This window comes from Charadrius vociferus, unplaced genomic scaffold (genome assembly GCF_000708025.1).
Source record: "Charadrius vociferus isolate BGI_N301 unplaced genomic scaffold, ASM70802v2 scaffold61, whole genome shotgun sequence".
Lineage (NCBI taxonomy): Eukaryota > Metazoa > Chordata > Aves > Charadriiformes > Charadriidae > Charadrius > Charadrius vociferus.
Window position 1 is genome coordinate 5,611,543 of NW_009646945.1, and position 24,006 is coordinate 5,635,548.

General features: G+C 37.1%; 1 protein-coding gene across 2 annotated transcripts in view; it reads right to left on the reverse strand.

Annotated features, from left to right (window-relative positions):
* WAC (WW domain containing adaptor with coiled-coil) overlaps positions 1–24,006 on the reverse strand; it is a 65,424-nt gene that overhangs the window by 41,051 nt on the left and 367 nt on the right. For both annotated transcript variants that reach the window (XM_009895115.1, XM_009895113.1), the window contains exon 3: positions 22,569–22,767. In XM_009895115.1, coding sequence (XP_009893417.1) covers positions 22,569–22,767 — 199 coding nt within the window. The remainder of the gene's footprint in view (positions 1–22,568; positions 22,768–24,006) is intronic.

The window sequence follows — 24,006 nt, forward strand, 5'->3', positions numbered from 1 at the left end:
TTTCTAATTATGCATCTAGATTAAATTAATTTCCCTGCACCTCAGTCTCTGTAATCTAGGTGTTGACATCTAGAATACCAAAGGCAGCATTTCCCAAACCACCACCTGCTTCTGGCCTCCCTAACAACTGTTTCACAAGGTAATCCAGTTTTCTTTCTTGCCATGAAAACACTTGGGCACAAGAGAACAGCTGGGAAATGAAAACGGAGATAATTCTCAACACCTTTTACATCTACATTTGCACCTAAGATCAAGTCACCAACTACACCTGAACAGTTCTAATTACAAATAAACAAGGCTATCCATTAAACCCTCCACAATCCTATTTTAAATTTTCTTCTCTTAACGCCTCCCATTCCTCAAAAATTTCTAAGCAAGTAAAAATCTCTTGCATTCTTTATGCAATTTCCTCTTTGTAAGTTTTAAATGTTCACATAAATCACAACTGAAAAAAAAAATTCTTACACATTCCAGGGAAAAAACTAGCTATTCCAAATACAACACTCCCTGCCTTTATTTTTCCTCTGCCTGCTGAGAAGTTTTTAAATACCCAGGGATACTATATTTCATACCACTAGCTTCACATACTGTATAGAGATCTAAGTATGAAGCCAAAGTGCCTTGCAAATCGCACCGACTGTATCTTATGGGCAACTACAATAAAGAACAGTCCACTGAAAGTGGACTGATAGGTGGGAGTGAATGAAGCCATTAAAATATTTTTTTTAAGTGTTCTGAGAGCCACACATGCAGAAGATGACTAAATGATTTATCATGGTGCAGAATGGGAGAGATTACAATGCAAATTCTGAGCCTTTTGACTACACAAGTGTTGACAAAATTACTATTTCAAACTTCTTCCTCCCTGCCTCTAACCCTGCAGGTTAGAAAAAACAGCCCATCACAAAAGCAGAGGTACACCATGACTAATCTGCTTAGTACCCTACAAAGGTTAAAGGATGATTTGCACATGCATGAGTTGTTGCAACCTGAACTTTCAGTAGCTCTGAAGCTTTTCGTACAAGATTTTGGCTAAAACCATATGTCATTCTCTTCAAAGATCTGGGAGTAAAAAATATTTTAAAATAAAAAAAAGAAAAAGGAAAATGTCTTGTCTTCAAATACAGCCTTCCAAAAAGCAAGACAGTTAGTCCTACATCAAAAGGATCTTGCATACAGCCAGGTGAAATGATTTACCATGGGGTAACTCAAGCTTGTCAAAGCAATACTCACAACATCACATGCTTTTGATGCACATGAATAGCAAAAAAAAAATTGAGCATCTAGTGAATAATGTGACTTTACATGTTACGTACATTAGAAAATTCCAGAATTTAGTCTTTAATATGCATTTATAAAAACAGACACATTTAATTCTCCTAAATGTATGCAAGAAGCACATTATAATTACAAGACTTTACTCCTCAATCAGTCATACCAACAGTCTATTGGTTTTTTTAGACACTGATTATGGTGTCGGATAGCTGTTTAATATTTTTGTATTAATCATTTTTTAATGGTCTTTATTTATTTACTACACCCTTCTCAAACTCTACTGAAAGAAAATAATTAAAATTTCTTCATGTGGTTCTGTAGGTTCCTTAATGCAGACACCGTTCATTTCTACTATGAGGTAAAAACATCTCCCCTTCTAAAGGAAAAAACAAGATGAAAATTTACCAGATGGCTTGTTTGAGCAGTTTGATATTAGTCACTTCAAAACTTTAGAAAATACCAATGCAGTTAATTTACTGTAATCCCATACCATGGATGCAGTAACGTTACATTTTGTTCAGCGTACTCAAGATGCAGTTGGTGATTTTTAAATATTGTAGCGGTCTAAATACACCACCACAATAAATCTAATCTAACATCCATTTTCCAAACACAAGTAAGAGCCACCAACATACGTATTAAATCAATAAAACCCTTTAAAGCCAATTCTATACAACCCATAAACAAACCCCTCAAATGAACCGAGCAGACTTCCAGCCTCCACACGGTCTAACAGCTCAGCAGCATCCCCCCACCGTTTCACACCCTTCCCTGCCGCCCTGGTTCCCCCAGCCCCGGTACTGAGTCACAAACCACCTCGGAGCCAGTATCGGAGCGGCTGCAGCAGTCACACCCACCTACAGCTGGACCCGATAGTCGGAACGCCTACTATGCGGCAGTTTCTCCATAAGGAGCCCCTGGGCCTCTCTGCGCTGAGCTGCAGTCCTCCCAGCAGAGCCCCCGGCTGCACAGCCCTGGGCTTGCCCTGGGTCGGGGACCCTGCCCTGCCTGAGCCGGCCTCGGCTCTGTAACAACTCGTCGTGGCTGCGCCAGCAATGCCGATTGCCTCGGCATTGCCAGGACGAGCTACGTGGGCTTTCGCAAGGGCCAGCCGTAAATACATAGCTGATGATGTCTAGGACAATTACACAGTGTAATTACAGGCACAGCTTCACCCCCATACCTCCATTTTATTTTATGCATAATACTGCTTTAAGTTTGGCTCAGTACCCGAACTTCAAGGGAATAAGCACGTGAAAGGGCTGCCAAACTGATGTTTGCTTTTGGGAAGCTTCCAAGACCAAAGCAGATGATGCTCTGGAGAGAAGAGTTTTAGGCACTTCAGGCAGTCAAGGGCTTAAAGATCATATGCAAACACCCAAACCGTATCACCAAATTAACCACATAGTAAAACCTGGCTGCCTCAGTATCAAAAGGTACAGTCACCTGGGAATTCTGACGACCCGGGCAAGCAAGCGTTGCCACGGAGAGTTGCTCAAGATCTTTCAAAGGCCACCGAGTTAAAATTGTATGCAGAGAGCAATCCACAAGTGGAAGTCTACCTCTAAAGAGAACGGGGGTTCCCCTTGCCTGCACGCTAGCTTTCACATCAGCAAAGCCTAACCCTGAGCTATTTTAAGGCAGCTGTGACTTGCAATCAGCTCTGTGTCTCCCTGCTGCACACCTGCCAAGGTAGATTATGAGAACAGGATCACTAAGATCAGTCCGTATCCCAGAAACAGGCCTGATAAGGTGGACAGCATGCTACTGTCCCTCAAGATGTTCCCTTATAGCGCTTCTCACCCTTTCCTCTTACGGTTCCACCTTCCTTACTAGTCCCACTTTCTTCAAGAAAGACGGAAAAAAAGACTTGTTTCCAAAATGCTTATTAGCATACCTTAGGATTTAGCAAATGCAAATATCTATCTTTGATGCACCGTAGGAAAACTCATATTGTGCTATAAATCCTCCAATTCAGTTACAGAATTCCCTGTGGAAATGTTTACTGCACCATCACTGTGACTTTCCTCAGCTTAATCATTATTTTGGGAGCAGTTAAATCTGGAAAGAGCTATTCCTAACTGGAAGATGGCCAAGAAGGGCATCAGCACTGCCGTTATATAAAACTACAGTGGTGTAACTGTGTGAGAAGGCCTTCACTAGCACTATCTCTAGTGAGGAACAGGTCACAGGACAGGTCAGAGTCAAGGTTAAATTATCATAATTATCTTCAAGTCTTTCAAATGAAAATCACATCTTCTTCACTAATGCGTGAAAATCAGCAGAAAGCACAAAAAGCATGGTCCTGTGAACCAATTCAAAAACCAAGCTGTGACTTAATGCCTACTACAGATTTGAGATTTTGCCATGCCAAGATGCACTTAAACGTTTTTGTAAGTAGTTTCCAGATCCAAACTGTTGAATCTATGACAGTTTGAACTGCAACACAACTTCAACACTATGCTGGACTTGGAAAACCGATATAACATAGGGTTATATTCTTTCCATTTTGCAACATAGTCAACTTTCTCTTGTAATGATCACATTTAATTAATGTCTCCATTAACACCACTTCAACTCTGTGAAATTAAGAGTTGAAATTCTGAGTTAACTAAGGATTAGACTGCTCTAACAAAGCAACTCCCCTTCTTCCCTGCCATCTTTCAAGAACAACTCCTTCCTTTTCAAAACCTATACAACTATACTAGCAACTACAGCATCCATTTGTAACCAGCTAAAATAAATTTTCTTGGTGCTTGAAGGGTCAAATACATCACCATGCATTCCACACCATCCTCTGGCATCCAAGTGTCTTAGCCTAATTAAAATTCTTTTTAGCTCCTAACATTATGCAGCATCATAAACATAAATTCTGCAACTGAAATGCACAAATCAGAACATTGAGACACATTAGTTACCTTCAAAAGATAATCTACAATCCAGATCAGCAAACAGTAAAAAAATATTCTATTCTTCACCCTCTTCAAACAAACATACACTGAGAAATTAGATAGTAAACAAGTTCACACACCTCCACTCACACCCAAGATTTTAGCCAGGCACAAATAGTAAAATTACAGTAGTATAGTGTTGCACTCTACAATAATTAACTTCATACAGTCCAACGTAGATAAAGCATTTATGTTTCCTTTTCAGTCAGACAAATACTTTGTTAACATCCTAACTCTCCTTTTGGCCATAATAAAAAGTGCCAGTGCTGACAACCCAAAAGAAAGTTTAAAAATGCTCACCTGCTGGGCAGGAAGCATAGAAAACACTCCCCAGCAATAATGAGTGCTGTAACTGGAACTCAAAGGCAGTCTTCCCTCTCACTGCCTCCAGAGGGAACAGGGATTCGGGGAGGGCTCTAGGAGAGCCTTCTTTCCTGTACCCAGAAACCAGGCATATGGAAAGAAACACTGGGCAGCAAAAAAGCAAGGAAGTTAATTCCACTTGTTTCAGCTCCATACATACTCTTCGATGACTCTACGTACCACCTCTTAGCGAATATGCAATCAAATTCCTTAGAGACAATATTAGAACTTGAACTTCCTCAACAGAACAAATACTACCCAACTGACAGACACAAATTATTTTTAACAGAGAAAACTTAATAGCAAGATAGTTTATGGTAGTGATATTTTATGGGGAGAACTAATTAAGGCTCGTTTAAATGGTGAACATGATAGAAACTTACATAGGATATACCTAAATTGTCTAAAGTTTATTTCAACTGATGTCTTTGTTACTTCAGTGCAAATCTTTGTGCAGAACACTTTCTAAAGTTCTGCATATGGGAGGAAAAACAGTAACACAGTAAGAACAAAATACCCAATGTCTCAGCTGTAACTGAACAGCCTATCATGGCCATTTTTATTTGCCACATGTCAAAGTAGTAAGACAAAACGCAATTTTTCTTCACTGCATTTTTATGTGGCCTGCTGTATTGAAATAAAATACAGCTGCCTTCCACACGCAACTAAAAGCATAAAAACTTGCAATTTTTCTAGCACAGCAATGGCCTCAGAGAATACACCAACTGTGCAGCAACATTTTCCAGAAATTCGTACCATAAGAAGTTGAATGCACAGCACTCTGCCAAAAGAAAGAAAATCTAGCCTGATCAGTGTACTGCCCAACTGCCCAATTACATACTCATCATGCCCCCCCCAAAAAATGTTTTATACCAGTCAACAAGTAGATCTATGAGCAAAAAAGAGCTTACAAAGCCTTATTTCCTCCCCTGTGCTCCTCTCCTACCATATCTCCTACACAGGACAGCAAAGTCTGTGCTGTTTCGTAATGTTTGATTCTCAGGATAATCATCCCAATGTAATGAGGTTTTCATCATTCTCCAAGTTACTATTCACATGAAATTTCATGGAAGGTAGTGCCAAATGTTAGTATAAACAGATCCACGGAGTGAGAGAAATGACCGATAAGGGATGAAAACGATCCTATAAGCATACGGTTTTCTTCATATCAGAATTTTTCTTCTAAAACGGTAGTAAGAAAACGACACCTCAAGAAGGAAAAGCCAGAAGTAGTAAACCAATGAAAGTCAAGGACTCTTATTGTTTCAATAATGAAATACTCAAACATCAAGATTTTACCGATTATTAAAATGCAAAAGATTAGCTTCAAATTGTATCTTACACGTTGAGTAACGTAACAGCAGTTTGCTAATTTGCTGTCTTCTGCTTACATTTTTATTTTAAATTAGATCTGCTCAATTTAATTCAGAAACTGAAGTTTAATTTTAGGGCAAATAGTACAAACTGCTCTAGAAAGAAAACCAGTTATCTACCCATCAAAAAGGAAAGCAAAAGGCAGTAATAAAATGACTTAAATTAAATTCAAACTTCTGAGTTCTCACCTAACAATTCAGTGATTTACTACTCCACCAGCTGTTTTCCTAGGATTGTACTTCAGTCTAAATGGACTTAACAGCTTGGGTTGTTCTCACTGGTAGAACAGATACAAACTTATTTTTGTTCAACCATCCCCTTCTAGTTTGCTCCTGTCCTTGTTACAACTACAGCATAATAACTAAATAATTTTGGGGTTGTCTTCTTCCTCCCCTCAGCCCACCTCCCAGTAGCAGTGAGAATTCACTTTTCAGCTTATATGTAACGTAGAAGATTATCAGGTTCACTGAACAAGGTCCACTGAATTCAATGAGTTTCTGGAAGATCCAATACTCAAATGTCCCAAGCCTTATCCTTCAAAAAAGCCTAAAGGATGAAACATAACGACGCTCCAGACAAATCCCTACCAACTTTAATTCTTCAAATAAAACTAGTATATTGGCAGTTTTCTTGACATCTCAACCATTAAAACAAAAATAAGCAGAAGACTGGAGAATTTTACCATCACCTGTAAAAACGTTTATTCTTTATTTCCGAAGGGCAGTAAGGAACATCATTGGAAAGAGTTTGTCTTTCTCCCCTAAATTAAGGCAACATCCAACTAGCTTCTAAACCTTTCTGATAAGAACCTTAGAAAGACCTAAAGGTTACTAAAGTAGATACTTTTAAACAAATTGAAATATACAAGTTGAATTTACATGAAACTATGAGTGGACATCAAATTCTTCATATTTACATTTGCTGTTTCCTCCCTTCGGGTTCAGGTCACTTAATGAAAAAAAAAAAAGCTAGCAACATCCTCAACACTGCTTAACATCTCTAAGGCACCTACTTTATTTGAGTTTAATCAAATTGAACAAGCACCTTAAGCAATTTCATATTTTTACAAAATATGAAAAAGTACTGTGAACTTCAGCAACAGAGAGTCATATTGCTAACTCTCTAGCTCATGACACCAGAAGATCTCAATGTGTTAAATAAAAAACAAACTCCTTGCTACAGCATCACTGATGACAGTCAATTTTAAAGTCTTTTTAATCTTGCAACGCTTATTAACATTATCACATTTGGATTCAGTGGAGTGGGACACTCCTCTAAAAAGAAACTAGCGGTAGTTGAGAATAAGCCAAACTATGCTTTCTCTCTTGACTGTAGCTCAGAAAACATTTACATCTCTAACACAGTGTAAGAGAGTGCACGAGAGGTTCTTCTGTCCTCAAGTAAGAGCTTCATACGGAAAAGGGCTTTTTAATTATTATGACATGCAAAATGAGACATGTTAAAACTGACAGCCAGAATCCTTACCACGAACTAATAATAATGTTCTCTGAATTCCAGTAGGGATCAGCACAGCATATGAGCAATAGACTGAATTTCCCCCTCCCAAGCCCTCCCCAGTAATACACCATGAAACCCAAATAAACAGACCTGCCATGAACATACTGTAATACAGTACTAAGAGACTCAAGTTCAGTAAGGGAAGTCTAACAGCACCACCAACGATGCACTGTCCTACCTCAGGCAACAATACTTCCACAATCCTGATCAACTCAGAGTAAGCAGAAGACTGTCTGCCACCGGTTCGTGCCTCCGACTGGTCTAATACCTCCTCAAAAGGTAACAACTCCACTACATAAATACAGCAAGAAAGATGCGAACAGGATTTCAGGTTATGTCAAATACAGTATATTAAGGTTTTTAAAATGTGTCATATGTAGAAATTAACTTTATGGCCAAGTACCTGATAATAAGTAGTTACGACAAAAATGGAGAAACTGTTCGCTGTAACAAAACTGTGTGTGTAGAAGTATATTCAGTGCGCATCACAAATAGCATTTCACTTCTGTCAGATCTCCTGAACCTCTATTTCTGCAATCTCTGAGACACATTAAATGTCAGCAGATAATTCCAGTTTTACAAAGTTTTTCCCTCAAAACCCAAGAAAGAGAGAAACTTGAGAACTCAAGACATTTCTAAAACATACTAGGTATCTGGGGTATTTTAAAATTATTACTAATACACACATGCTCAAATGCTTTCTGAAAATTAGTCTTATGGGTTATGAAAATTGGACAAACAAAACCCTTAACGCTGGGGGGGTGTCACAACTTTTTCTTTTCCTTCAAGGAGCTTCCCAAAGAACATAAACCAAATATATTGGAAAAAACATTGATATTTAACAACATACACCTCAGTGACGTAAAATGGAAATTGCTTAAGTGCAGACACTTTCGAAAAACTGGGTATTCCAATGTTTTAAGACGATGAACAGCACACTAATACTATGAAAGACAGATACACCATAAACTGGTAATCACTGACAGAAGTCTGGATAAAGTCAGGCGTCATGCAAAACAATTTCTGCTTACAAAGGAGTAAAAAAAGTGCAGTGGCCAGAACACAGCTCTGAGACTACTCCTCCATTTTCTACATATCAACAGCACCAAATCAGTACTCCCACTCAGAAGCTCCAACCAATTAAGCAAGGTATGACAACTTAATCTCCCTGACAAAATCCTGTGAGCAAAAAAAAAAAAAAAAAGATTAAATAAGAACAAGGCCGTGTTGTTTAGCAAATCTCAATTTTCTTTTAATGTCTTGGGGATAGTTGCTTGGGGACAAAGAACTTTAGGCATAAGATTCTCTGAATGCAGTATTACTTACAAATTAAGTTGCAGGAAAGTTTCCATTACTCAGTTTAAAATAAGGAAGATGAAGTTGCAGCTTTTTCTGAACACAGGTAACGCTATGCAATAACAAATGCTTGCAACCTTCATCCCATCTTAAAAGTTTCCTTCATTTCAATTGAGCGTGCACCATTAAGAATCAGCAACTCCACAAGTACATGGTGTTGTAGAAAGATTAAAAAAAGGAGCCTCTATTACAAAACACTACTGCAAGCATGCAAAAAGGCTGGTCACAGACATAACTATCACACGTGTATCCTTAATAAAAACGCTGTGCAGAAGCAATGCCCAACCACATTAAAAAAAAGGCAAGAACAAAAAAGACACTCTATATCTCCCTTCTTAAGTGTCTTAAAAATATTAACTGTAAGTCATGTGATCTCAAATTCGTATCTCAAGACATATCAAATTTGACCAGGCATGCAGAACTTTGTCTCATTCAGTTCTATTCTATTTTTATTTTGTAGGTTAACACAAGAAAGCCTTTTTCGTCCTCGTTACTGACTAACCATATCTTACATGAACAAACTCCAATACAAGTTCACTGCTCAGGTGCTATTAATATTTGCCAGTTGAAGAGAACTTTGCTTCTCTTCTAAGAATACAGCAATGTCCATGAAATTTTTAGTAACTCATCACAAACGAGCAAGCTAACCTGAAAATACTTACTGTTAGAAGCAGCAGTTGCTCAATAGACTATTACATGATAACTTGTGAAACAATCAGTTTCAAACTACTCTTTCAGTTCAGGACATACTATACCACATATATAACTATTACAGTATAGATATGCAACATGTATAAGGATTTTAATTTTATGCTTATTTAATCTTCAACTGGGAATTGTTTTTGAAAAGAAGAGATACTAATAACATTCGGAAAAAACCCCAAGGCAAATAAATTTCTGCCACATAGAAGTTCTTCATTAAAAACAGGAATGCTGGCCCAGGGCTCAAGGTAGGGGAGGAAGCAACCAAGGATCCACCTAAGAATGAATATATTTATAGCATTGTGGTTTTAATATGACAGATTCACAGTCATAGTTTCAGGCTGGATAGTTAGCTCAGCTTAATAAAGGTATTGTGCAAGAGGGTTTTCAAATATCTAATGCACAGCAGGTGACAAGACAATTCTTCTCTCTTCCCCATATATAATTCTTAAATATATACTTAACATTCAACTGGTCTTTCCTGGAATTTCCTTACTAGAGGAAAATATGCCTCTCCACAAAAGCTAAAGTTATGTTTACAAACTGAAAATCTATTTTATGATTGTCTAGTTGCCCAAGTGTCTCACTTTATTTCCCTAGTTAAGTAAACACTCTCAAAAGGACTATACAGAGACCGCAATCATTAGTGTAGGCAGTATTTTGCCAGTAAAATAGGTGAACTTTACAGTACTTGAATTTGAAGAGGATCATATAATTTCTCGTATTAAATCAAGTAGAAATAGTATTCTTTCAAAAGAAATGAGTGTTTTTGAAAATTGTATCTGTGTTAACCTGTCAACTGCAGGTGTCTGAATGAGCAAACTACTCAAACTACTTAACTAGAAGAGATCTGAACTCCCGCTGATGTTACTCAAGGGGGACACCTGATGCGAATACACCATCATCTGGAAGAACATAATTATGTGAAATAAACACAGCAGAAAAAAATAGGTAAAGCACATTACCTAATTTGTACGGAAGAGTTTATGCACAAACGTGCATTCTTTATAACTATATGCCTTAATAAAAAAAGTATTCATTGGGGTTTTTTCCACATTTGGGAATGAATAGGGATGTCTGAAATGATGAACGGGATGAGCTGGGCAGATCATAATTTCCTTTCCCCGTTTTTGCTACTGACAGATATGAGTAATTTATAACTATGTTACTCTAACAAACTCAGTAACAAATCTACCTAGGAAGGCACTGAGGAAGACTGTTGCTTTGGAGGACATAAACCAGCACGATATTCAAGAAATCTAGGAAACCAAGGCAGAGCAAATAATCTGTTTAACTGGGATGGAGCTGTAAATATTGCTTCTTAAAAATATTTTCAGAAAGTCAAACATGCCTAAATGTATCAGATTTCTATGATAACATGGTGAAATATAGAATGTTTCTCTTCCAAAACAATAAGACTAAATTATTTTTTTTAAGCTGACTAGGGATGCTGAAATTCTTACAGCAACAGATGTAACAGGTTTGAAAATAGGGCAGGAGGGATTTTTTGAAGTTTAACTATGTCAAGATCTTTTCCATAGGAAAGTGCCAATACTGGCAATTTAACACAATAACTTAGTTTGAACCTAGTAAACTCTATTATTAATATGGTGATTACTGTAGATATTTTTTCAAATTACGTTTTCTTTTAACAAAAAGGCTGCTCTTCAGATTCCTGAAATTAGCAGATTAAAGAGCACTACTGTGAAAACAAAAATCACTGAAATCTCAAATCTTTGGGGACAGTTACAGAATACATTTGAGGCTCTCACTTCATTAAAGTAGGCCAGAAATTACTCAAGTTTTTACTAAAAAAAAGTGTATTTTAAAAACATTTCTGAGAATTAGCTGATTGCATTTTGTTTCTGCAGAAATTAATGAGCATGTTCACAGTTTATCTCTTCAGAAGCTCTTCTCTGGTAGTCAGCTTCTCGGACAAAACAACTGTACAGAGTAAGGACAGTGCCAGTTTTGAAGTACACTCTTCAAGGGAAAATAGCAAGTAATAGTAAATTCAAGATGCTTGGTATTTGGGATTAAAAAATATATACAAAGATGATACAGCTAAATACATTTTCTTCCTCTGAATTTATCGAAGTGATTCAACACCATTCTCCTTTCAGGACCCACTAGGTGGGAAGGTCTATTCTATTAGCCGAGCTCTATACCCATGTAAAAGGAGGTATGCCTCCAAGCTCTGTTCCTCCCCACATAAACACGGCAGCATTTGGGGTTTTAATCACCTGTCAATGAGAAGCCACAGATGAGCCATTTTCATTTACACTTTGAGCAGCTATGTCAACTCTCTAGAAGTAAGAAAAAGGTAAGAAGGAATTTCATGTCATCAAATGAACTGGACCCACAAAAAAAAACCCCAAAACCAAAAAAACACCAAACAAAAAACAACATCCCACACTGATTTTTATAGTAGCAATTTCCTAAGCCACAAAATCATATGCCTTCAACTACTGCCTCCTAAAACCAGAGAAGGTATGAACTGATCAAACACATGTAGCTAACGTCTTCTAACCAAATATATAAACACACAAAATGACACTTTTTCATAACATACAGCTTTTTCTGCATTTTAAGAAACAAATATCACAAATATTTTAAAAACAGGAAAACGTAATTTTACAAGTTTCTTTAAAATTCCTTTGTATTTTCTCCCCGGTAAGAAGCTGTACGAGTTCAACCATGAACAAGCTTTATTATTGTTATTCAAAATGTTAGTAAGATCACTGCAAAAAGGAGCTGTGACCAATTTCCATTCAATATTGGCTTATTTAAGATTTAAATAAAACTGGTTTAACCTTTATATAAGCAGAAGTAACCTAGTTTATCCTGCCTCTCATCTCATCCTGTAGCTGTCTCAGTCTCTAAGCCCAGATCTGTTCCTCACATTTATAGCCAAAGCTAAGGACACAAATCAGAAAAATGGACAGCAAGGAACCAGATGTCGCTGTCAAGCCCTCATCTTTTGTCCAATTAGCCTCTCTGCTTCCTTTACGGTCACAACAAATTACAAGCAAAAAATACCCAGATAAGTCATAGGACTTCATATGCAGGCAAGAAGAAAAAACAAACACCTGACTAGTTTCATTCGGTTAACTCATTGTGTATCTTGACTTTACTATCATGTGTATTTGAAAGCTGTCCTGGCAAAGACTGTTGACTGTTTAAAGGAAAGCCTTATTAATAAATGTTACAAGTTCCTTCTGCCTATAACATTCCTCTTCAAGAAGTTCTGCACGACACAATAGTAATTTCTGTTGAGTAAAAATTTCTCTATCAGAATCCAGAAGAAAACAGGTTCTAAATATGTTTTAATTCTCAGTACACTTAAACTAAAACCTTAACTGTAGTAAGTAAGAACAGATGTGGAAACAGAAAAAACAGACTCTGATAAAACTGAACCACGTTTTAAATGTAACCCCATAATTTTGGGGGAGGAAACAAGGAGAAATTTAGCTTCATTATTCTCTAAATTCACTTCACATTATCCTGCATAAACATGACCTACACAAGATGAGTTTAAGGAGTACAGCATTCTTCTATCCCAAAGAGAAACCTTCATCTACAGAAGCTATCAATTACTCTCCAACTTTCATATTACCAAATTTAACTTTGAAATCAAATGTATGCTTGGAGGTGGTGAGCAGAGAAGGGAAAGGCATTATAAATCACTCTAAAAAGCATGTGAGGTAAGCATGCCAACCTTTCTGTAACAAGTTCTTCTGGTAAAGAAAACCAGAAATTTATATTCTGTCATATTTAAATTCTGCAAATCTAGAACAGCAAAAAAAAACCCCAGCAAAATCTAGAAAGCAATTTCAAGGTACTCGAGACACTGTACAACTAGATGAAGCTGTGTAGTTATGGTCAACAAACTAAAATCCAATCTGGTAAACATACATCAGTGAAAAACATCAAAAGCCTGCATTAAAGTGGAAGTGTGCAATCATCTTTGAAGAAATACACTCTACATACTAAATCTGGTATAAATTGTACTGAACTGCAGATAAATTCTGAACGCTTCAGATGGCAAGAAATTTCACAGATCAGATCATCTAGATTATATTCAATCCTAAGAAGTTTTTAGGATAGCTGCTCCTAAAAAAAGTACGTGCTGATAAAGCACGCAAAACTTTAAACTGTACCACTGCTGCAGACACCTGCAAACACTGACTTATACTGCCGATAGAACAGATCCATCACAGTTCCACCTGACTCCACAACAGCGCTCAAAACAACATATTCTCAATGACCGAAAATTCTACAATGCAATACGAAAAACATTCCCAGGTTCATAATCCTCACATGCCGTGAGCCAAAATCAACCACTTGTGTGTGTGGAGCAAAGTTATCACAGGAATGCTACTTACAAAGTTAATTAACAATTTTTAATCCCTTTCAACTTGAAGTCCACTAATCTACAACATTTAAAACTAGAAATATTCACATTACTGTTTTATGTATCAGCAGATCAGATCACCTAGTTCAACTTTCTGCATGAAACAAACCTTAGAAAGTTGTCTTTAAGTCATCCACTTTCAAAACTTCCACCCCTGCAAAAATCATCACAGTAAGTCACTCTAATTGTTACTAACAACATTAAAGATTGTGCCAAATTTCTGTTTTCTGAGTATTTAGGTTAAGCTAAATGGATCTTGCACCTTTGTTTGCTACATTTACAGACTCATAAGTACACCGTTTCTTTTCCATGCAATTATTAATCAAATAAACTCTTAATGTTTTCTTTGTAACTATACCAAGCGCTCTTCAAGTCTCTCCTTCTAATGCGCAAGCTTCAACTGCAGTCATTTTCTTGCCTCTTCTCTGAAAATCTGCAGTTTTGCATACTTTCTGAACTGTGAGAATCAAAACAGAGACCGTATTCCAGTAGCTGTCACATTAGCACTAAGGGGTAATCTCTCTAGTCCTACTTGATGTTCCTCTGATCATATATCCTTTCTGGCTAACACTGCACTCAGTATTTATGCTCTTAATTGTGTATGAGTATCACGTCTGTTTTAAGAATCATCGCTCTGTACAGTATCTAGTTTCTGTAAAGTGTTACACTCCTTCCTGTAATCTCCTTCCTGTAACTTTTTACACAGTGGAGCACGTTTACATGTTCCTGTAGATTAATTAGCATTTTCACTTTTGCATAACTTTGCTAGCTCTGTACTAGTGAACAGTTTTTACTGTTTTTGTATTTGCCATTTGTTTTTGAATTTGCCATTCCGTCTCAAAGTACTGATAGTGTATGAATGATCCTATGATTTCTTCCTTGTAGATAAAAAAAGTTATTAAGTCCAAGAGCAAACCTATGCACATTTAAAAATAATTTAGAAAAGAAAATCAGCTCATTTAATAATCACAAGTTTTGTATTTTTGGGATGTCTCAGTTACCAGTTTTTGATCTATAAAACATAAAATGTAAACAACCTTTTCTTAGTTAAAGATCTCAAAATGTTTTACTCAGTGACTAAGAATAACCTATTTCATGTCTACCCAACATAGCAGGTCAGAGAAGTTAGTTGACACGTATCAGAAAACTAATGACAAAAGTTTAGACAGAAAAAAAACCTCCTGGAGATTCAAGGAGATGCCTGCTGCCCCTCAGACACTGGGAATTTAGCTCTGGAAACTAATTGCTCATAATTCTGACTGCCTTGCCCTTTTCATGAAGTGCTTTAACGCTGCATTATATATCTTTTTTTTTTTTTTGAGTGATGAAAGCAGGTTATTAACATTTTTATCATACCCCTGCTGTAGAAACAAAATAAGTTATGTTTTAAAATTGGGGCAGAAAAAATTACAACACAAAACTTTGATATACGGTTCCTTTGCAACTCTTCTCATTACAGTAGTCGCAGTAAGGAACAGAATGATTATCCCAAAATACTATGGGGCCTAATCAACGAAGGTCTTTAGACCTCTTGTTTTCCATTCATTTCAAACATAATATAACATTGCTGCATGCATGGAAATATAAATTAAGGCCACAAAAGCTTACCAGACATATCTCAACCCATCTGATAAAAAGAGTGAATTGTGTGGTCTCTTGTCAGTCAGCTGTTCAAAAATTTAACTCCCTCCCCAGTAACCTGGAGGACAAACTTTCCAACTGGACATTATTCTTGAGTACTGCTCCAGGAGTCTACTTCTAGTCAGTAGGGAAGTAGTTTATGCCTTAGAACATGCATCTCACTTCACGAGCTTCGAAGTAGAGAGAAAAATTAAACACTGCCAAAGAGGAAAAGCAGGGATGCAAACATGTATGTAGGAGAATTCCAGGCTACTTCAATGTTTGGGTGTTTTTTAGTTATTTTTTGGTTGTGGGTTTTTTTTTTGCTGTTGAAGAGCTGAGAAAAACTTTCTGCAGCAGAAAAACAGGTGAATATCAAATTCAAGAGATGTCTTTGAGTAATTTAGAAAGTGTTTAAAATTTACAGGATCAGCAACTTATTTTAGAAGATCACACTTCAGAAATTAATGCAGTTTTGCTCCCTATATATTCATTACCATAGACTTTGCACTTATTACAGATGAAAGATTTTCAAAATACTGTTTCACAAAGCAATACGTCAAACAAAAATGTCAACAAATAAACATTTTAGCCCACAGTATAATTCTGAGATTACTCCCTGTGCATACAAGCGCAGGCAGAAAGATCTGATTTCAGAAAAGAGATAAAACATTCAGCAAAGATTTGGTAAGCCACAATTGCTCTGGTTAGTATTTTTTTTAATAGGCAAAAGTACTGAAGGGATACAGGTTCATGTCAAAATCTAGACATGCGCCCCGTAAGACAAGGCTAGTGCTTTCAAATGGAAAACTGCACTACTTCAGTGAAAAAGCAAACCAGCACAAAATGTACAAAACAAGCAAAAGAAGCCCAGAACTAAACAACGTTTTTCTACTACCAGCAAAATATTATTGGGATAAAGGAACAGCCAGTGAACTTACAAGCTTTTTTTAGGGTAGTTTTATTGTTAAAAGCTAGAAAACCTGTTAAAGGTCTTCAAGAAAGGAAACGGTATCTTCTAACACTGAAGTTACAGCAGGGAACACCTGCAGTCAAGTACAACAAAGCTTGGTGATCCCTTCAGAATTCAAGAGAAAACATTAAGAGGATAACAATCTTACTCAACATAAAAAAAAATGCTTCTCTCTTTTCAAGAGCTACGTTTGAGTCCAGAAAGGATTCGTTTTTGCACAACAACAAACTACTGACAAAGCATAAGCCTAGAAGCGTCAGTGTTGAGAACTGTCTTTCATTGCCAGGACTTTTTTTTTCTTTCCTTACTGAAGACTCTCAAGGAACAATTTCTCTGTACATTGACAGGTTTTTCCCTGGAAGTGCCTATGAAATTGTATAAAAGCCTGACTTCATGAACAAATGCAGTTAATGCTGCAAGTTGGGTGCCATTAAATTACTATTTTCCACAGCAAAGTAAGTTATTACAGCATTACCTCCTCTCTCAGCCAAAACAGAGGCAGAGCTTTCCTTTTCAAGTTCTGCATAGCTTTAATGATACTTGGCTTACTCGATACTTTATATAGAATAGGCAGAAACAGCAGGGAAAACAAATGTAAACTGTCAATAAACAATACTTCTCTCCTTAGAAAGCAGTCATGTCCCAAACAGTGGTTAAGGAACTAACTTTAATCAGGGGCTATTAGAGAATACGGAGTAATCCCAGTAAAAATAAAGATACATAATTTACAAACTGCTATCTTTACTATGGCCCAGCACCAGGCAGCTCATGAGAAACAAACAGTTTTCATTGCTTCTTTTCACCTTCAGAAAAGCAACACAAAAGTACAAAAGGCAAAAAGCAAACCAAAAGTACAAACCCAAAAGTTTAATAGGCTGTACATTCCATTTCTGTAAAGTCAGAGCCTAGAAGCATCCATTAAGAAAGCATAAGTAAAATTCCCTTATGATTAGCTTATGTACCAAAGATAAGCACATTTAATTGATCTTGTATACACCATTTTCCCTTTTCCAAAGTATAAAATAAGCTTACACACAAAAAGCTTACCACATCTAGCTATCAGACTGACTTGAACATATTACGCTTAGAATCCAAAGCCTAAGTTTAAGACTTCTTAAAACACTTAAGGATACATATTTCCTTAAACAGATCAACTTCAAAAGGGAAACCCTCAGACGACCTACTTACAGAGCTGTATTTTATATACTAGCAGACAGAAGAAAATAAGAATAGTAAGTGAAATTGGAAGCTCCCAATGCCATCCCTAATGGCAATGGATTTTGGGAAGTGGCTGCAACAATAGGTTACTTGGACGTTAGCAGGGTGGTGTTGGTGTTTACAGCATGTTTCACAGAGAGCCTACTCTCAGTTCTGATCACAGGGTTCTCTCATCCCAGCTTTGACCATAGTTACAGTAAGGAAGTGGTTTTCGTAGTAATGAATAATTACTTTAACATTAACAGCAGTTAATACTAAGTTAATAGATGGAATCTATTCCAGCTTCTTCCTCAACCCTTTGCTACACTTCATTACTCTCAGACTTCCCTCTTTCCACCTAGCCTGCAATTTCCTCTTTCTGATGCACGATGCCCAGGCAGCTTCCACTGTCTTGTATCTGCCCTAATGCTCCGTGTATTTCTGACTGCTCGTCAATGATCACACTAATTTAATCAGCAGTTAGCCTCCTGTCCTCCTCTGCTGCGAGGGTTGCTAAGACAGGAAAGAAAAGCTAACGTTCTGTTTCTGGCTGCTCGCTGTCCTTTTGCTACAAGGACTCTGAACTCCTTCAGGAACCATCGGAAATAAAGCAAGCCAACATTTCATGACAGAAGCTCCCACCACTACTTCAATAAAACTAGGAAGTCATGATTTAAAATATTCCGTTCGGTCTGTAATAGCAGTAGGATTTTGAATCTTAGAACTGTATTACAGTTAGTCAGTAACAGTGGTCATCGACAGTATTCTTAATTGCCAATTAAAAAAGAAACATGCAAAAGATATTCACAAAAGTTGAGTTATATTTTGGAATTTAAATATCACACGTCATCATCAAAATTCATGAAAATAGCGTACATAACACACAATCCAGCAAAATATTTCATGCTGTGTACATTAATGGTCTCCATTTGTTATTTTTAGTAATTCAGTAAGATCATGGCATGAAGCAAACATACATTTTCAAAGTCTCTTAAACATAAATGTAGCAAACCACTCAGTATCTTTTTCACAATAAGAAACAACTCAGTACAGGTGGCTTAACTGAACCAACTGTTTTTGCAAAGTTCTACTATGTATCTTCGTCAGTCATTCTGCTCCATATATTTAAGTAGAATAAAGCACCCTTTTCCCTTTTTTACCAAGGGTTGCATGTTGCAATTTTTACTCCTAAATAATACATCTATCTCCCATACAGCATTCCCAAATTTACCCTACCTGACTTCTTTGTTCTCCTTCCTGTACACCAATTTCACCTCACTGATGCATTGAAAAAGACCTACAAGGATCATCTATGCTCGCAGTCTGTCCATCCTCAAGCATGAGAACCCTCAAATCTTTGTACTTCCTTTTTTTCTTTAATGGAAACACTTTTCCACATCTACAAGACCCTTCGTAGTTCTATTCCCTGTAAACAATGCTAGCTTTAAGTCCCTATTTGTTACTGTTAAGGAACTTCACACTTGAGTTGGTCTCATAAGACCCCTTAATCTCTTCAAACTCCACACTTGCCTACAGCAGCTGACCTAGAAATAAGAGATGCACTGAGGGGGGTAGCTGTTCATTATGTTTTAAACACTTGCATACAGAGACGATGTCCCCATGCACAAGGACCTGAAAGCAAGAAAAAAGTTACTGCGGTTTTTTGATATGCTGGATGTACAAGTACTGTTTGGAAACTGGGGATGTGAAAAAAACTTGCAAGTCCTCTACCATGTTTAGTCCAAGGTAAACTTGGAAGTCTCTCTCCAGAGAAACTATCGTCTCTGTATGTAGTCTCTTTCCACAGAAACCACACAGTAAGCAACTTTGAAAAATGCTTTGTTTGCACTGTATCAGTATGGAGGGCTTACCCATAACACATGTTTTAAAACCTTAATTGAAAGCAATTGAATTTCTTACCATGGATTACAGCTCTACAAACACAAAAGATTCTGCCATGAGTATTACAAAAATAAGCTGTAACAACAAATACCTTTATACAGGTACCAAAATGTACAGGGAGAGTTTCTACCATTTTTGAGTTACTAATTCTCGATCAATTTAATTATAGTTCTTACATTTTATATGTGTACGCTTAAATCTTTAAATGACATTTAGCCAGTTGTCCTTACCACAAAAAAGTGAACCTGTCATGACTAAACAAGTCCCCAGTACCAGCATGTTACACCAGTGAATCTTCCTGTTTCACTTCAGAGCAAAAATCAGGAAGAGATAGATAGGAGTGACTTTTTAAACATTGACTTGAAAGGGAGAGATTAGGTTAATTTGGCTTTATGTTCAGTAGTAATACTCCAGATTTTTGCTCTGTTTTGTTTTCTAAAGGATGAGAGAAAAAAAAGAGGTTGTTTGTTTGGGACTTTAATGCAGTTTGTAGAAATAAATACTGGAGATTTTTCAATGAGTTTTGTTAATTTCAGCTAGATCACAGGAAGGCAATAACATCTTCGTAGTAGTTCCAAATCAAGCACAACAGATTTTAAAATAATGAAACGCACAGCTATTACAAAAAAAAAAAAAAAACACAAAAAAGACCCAACATTTTTCCCCTCAGAAGAGTTTAAAAAGAAAACAAGCCAGAAAACTACTGTAGCATCAAAGCCAATTAATACTCTTCAGTCATATTAGGATTTCAGTGAAAAATTTTAGCAATTTTCTTAAAATCCGGTGGTTTTTTCCACTGTATGTCTGTAATTGCTAAATGAAGGGAATACTGTATCAGTAACAGTACCTCAGTGTAATTCAATAGACAGAGAACATGGTAAATTATTAGATTATGTCTTTTGCATATTAGCAATATGCAAATGTCCATAATACCACAGCATTTCACCTATATTCTAACACCTACCTTCAATTTACACTGACAGAAAGATTCAGTAAATCAAAGGCAAAGTTGATATCCTTCTGCTCACATTTGCTCAGCTTTGGTTTACTACATATAATACACAGGATTTAATGCAACCTTGGTTGTTTCGAATACATTTTAAAAAGCTGAAACTGGGGCTAAACTAACCTTACTAACACACAAAAAACCCAACTTCTGATTTCCATTATACAGTACAGAAGTTCATCTTTTGAAATCAGTAATTTCCTTCAGACTGTTCAAGACTAATTCCTTCTCCCAGTCTATTAACATATGATGTGCAAAGGACCACTTTCAGATCAGAATAAAGGAAATTTTCCAGTGTGTTAACAGCCTGGGAAAGGAGAAGTTAGAGTGGGACAGTGTTCCTTCCACTTACAAAACTACAGATAGTTCATTTTCCTTCACTGTTATTGTATACATCCGTGCTTCAGGTCACTCCCCAACTATTAAATCCAGCTGAACTTCGGGAGAACTTCAGAGTGTCTTTCCTATCTTAAAAACAATCCCAACACACAAACAAGCAAATACGCTCCTCATATAGAGCCTCATCCTCCAGATGTTTTCATATATGCATAACTCCACTAAATGTAGCTCCACTGAAGCAGAGAGTAACAGATTGTAGCAAAACTAAGCAGAATTGCAAGAGTATGCGGGACAAGTATCTTTGGACAGGTGAAAAAGAAATAAGAGAGGACACCTCTGCATCCAGAAAAGTAGCACAGAATAGCAGCCTATAGGCCTTGCATGTGCATTTCATTCTGAGATTACTATAAAGTAAGATCAGGTATAACGAAAATAAGCGTACTAACACAAGATGCCTGTTTTTATAATCCTGCTACACTATAATATCCCATAACCAGTGGTCTACAGGGCCTCTGTATTAATCCAAAGAGGAAAAAACAAACAGGAATTGTAGGAACACTCAGGTACCATAAACACATGTGTGGTGTGGAACAAGTATTTCCTAAAAGGTACTTACAGATATTTTCTTTATTTTACTTTAACTATTATAACAAATAACAACAGTGCAGCAATAAATATATCTGTACATCACAAATTGTTAATTTTATATAGAACAAAGAAGCACTGATTTAAAGCTTTAAGTTCTATACTTGAATATTTCACTTTATAACTTGGTACAGACACCAAATACAGTACTGACAAAATAGAAAACACGCTTCCAAATTCAGTAAGTAACAGGGATTTTCTGAACTGCAAATGTTACCATTTTTTATCAAAAGGAAAAATCCTACTCCTTCCTCTTTCTAGGAAGCGGGGATAGAAAATAATCAGTTAAAAAATATTGAAGATATTACTACTGTCTAGAATATCCTGTAAAAACACAGGAGACTGACTTGACTGTGAGCACTCTTCTCTAAGCTCCTGCCCAGAAAGGCTCTAGTAAGCCCTACCCTTGATTATCATTTTCTGATTGTTAAGAGTTCTACACAGCAGCTAAATATGTAAAAGCTTTTCTTAATTTCTTATGGAGTTTAGTCTATGAAGCATGTAAACTACACAGTACAGCACCACAATACATGAAGTTATTAAAAGAAAATCTCTGAAACAGCTAATATTGTTAGTAAAAAATCCAGAATACTATTTCATGTTATCAAATGTTGCAGTATGTTTAAAGTAAGTCTGATTTATAAGTCAGTCAGTTTAAAAAAAAAAAAACAACAACAAAACCCACCAAAAACTTTATTTAATCTTTGTGGCTATAAGAAAAACTACCATACCTGTAAAAATAAGAAAACTAATAGGTGTTACAATGCCTAAATGATTGCTTTCAATAAAACTTTCACTTTGGTTTCACTGCAGTCTTCCAAACACGGTACAAGGCACATTTAATGTAACAATCTCCTCAAATGAGCGATAATGGCTAAATTCTAATGAGAAGTTAGTAATTGCTTAAATAAAGGTTAATGAAAGGTAACTCACCACCATCCCTCTCTCTAACTCTGTGAGTATGGACACTTTTTGCTTTACTGTGCCCTGTGTTGTCACCGTATTTGTTTTCAGGGCTATCAGAGCGCCGCAACATTTTATTTGGTGGTGAAGGATCTGTGGCGTCTCGCATCTTGTCATGACGGTGATCACCACCACCGGGGTGACTCTTGGATGAGTACTTAAGAGCCTGTAACAAATCACAAGAGAATAGGCATTTACATTAGATGCAAAGTTACGGAACTGATATGTTACTTCTAAATTTTAGATCTTTCCGAAACACTTTTTGAAGTTAATTAATTTTCATTTCCCATTTAAACAATTTTAATTACCTACATTAAAGCAACAAGTTCTGTAATTAGAACTCAAACCATTTTCTCCCACTATGACATCCAACACAACACTTGCTGTTAAGAAAAATCTAATTTCTCCACCTTTTCACTGATGGACTACACACTTTCGGCAGTAAATGGGCCACAGTACTTCTGCACTTTTGGGAGGAGCACAAGTCCCCATTTCGCATTAAGAATATAAACAGAAAGTTAAAATGGATCAGTGTAAACTTTCAGTATGTCCTCCATACCGTAGTCAAGGCTGCCAGGTTCTCCACTACTTTGAACTTATGCAAGTTTTTTTCAGTACTAGCAACCCTGTATGTAGCAGATGTAACAAAAAACCCCTAGAATTCTGGGAGCCCAAAAACATGTAACGTGACAACTCATTTTGAAGTATTTACAAAAAATTACACATTCTTCCTCACTTTGACCTGCTTGATTTTGCAGTGTGAGCATCTGAGTGGCAAGTGGTTACATTTACATGAACTGTCACTGACAGTTGCCTTGGACTGTCAGATTACACTTCAAATACACAGAAATGTAATAAAACAGTTCAATACTGTGCCCTGTGGAGAGCAATATCACAATATATGGCATTCCCCAGATTCACACCCCGAGAGCTGTTTTTTTTCAGCAGACACAGCAGAGGAATACGGTATCCACCTTACAGAAATTGAGGTTATTGTCAGAAGCTTAAAGATCTGATGGTTTCTGAACATGCCTAGCAGCTGGCAACTGCAGAAATTAAGCCTCACTGGCAACCCTAGTTATTCAGGGTCTAAACCCATGCCCTGCTCAGGTTACAGTCCACAGCAGCAGTTTTGGGGAGAAGAAAGGACTTGGGGAGGGGGGTGGGGGAAGAACAAGATGCCTTTTGTTTTTAAAAGGAAAACACTCACCTCCCCCTGGATCTCCACTCCACTGCAAATGACCCCGGCTCCCTCTCCCGCCCCTCGTACCGTACCCTCCCCGACTCCTAGGCCCAAGCCCTACACGGGTCGCACTAGGCCTCTCCTCCTCACCCCGGCCCCGCAGGCCTCAGAAGAGCGCCGGAGCCCCGTTCCCTCCGCGCGCGGCCGCCGCCTCCCTCCCCCTCC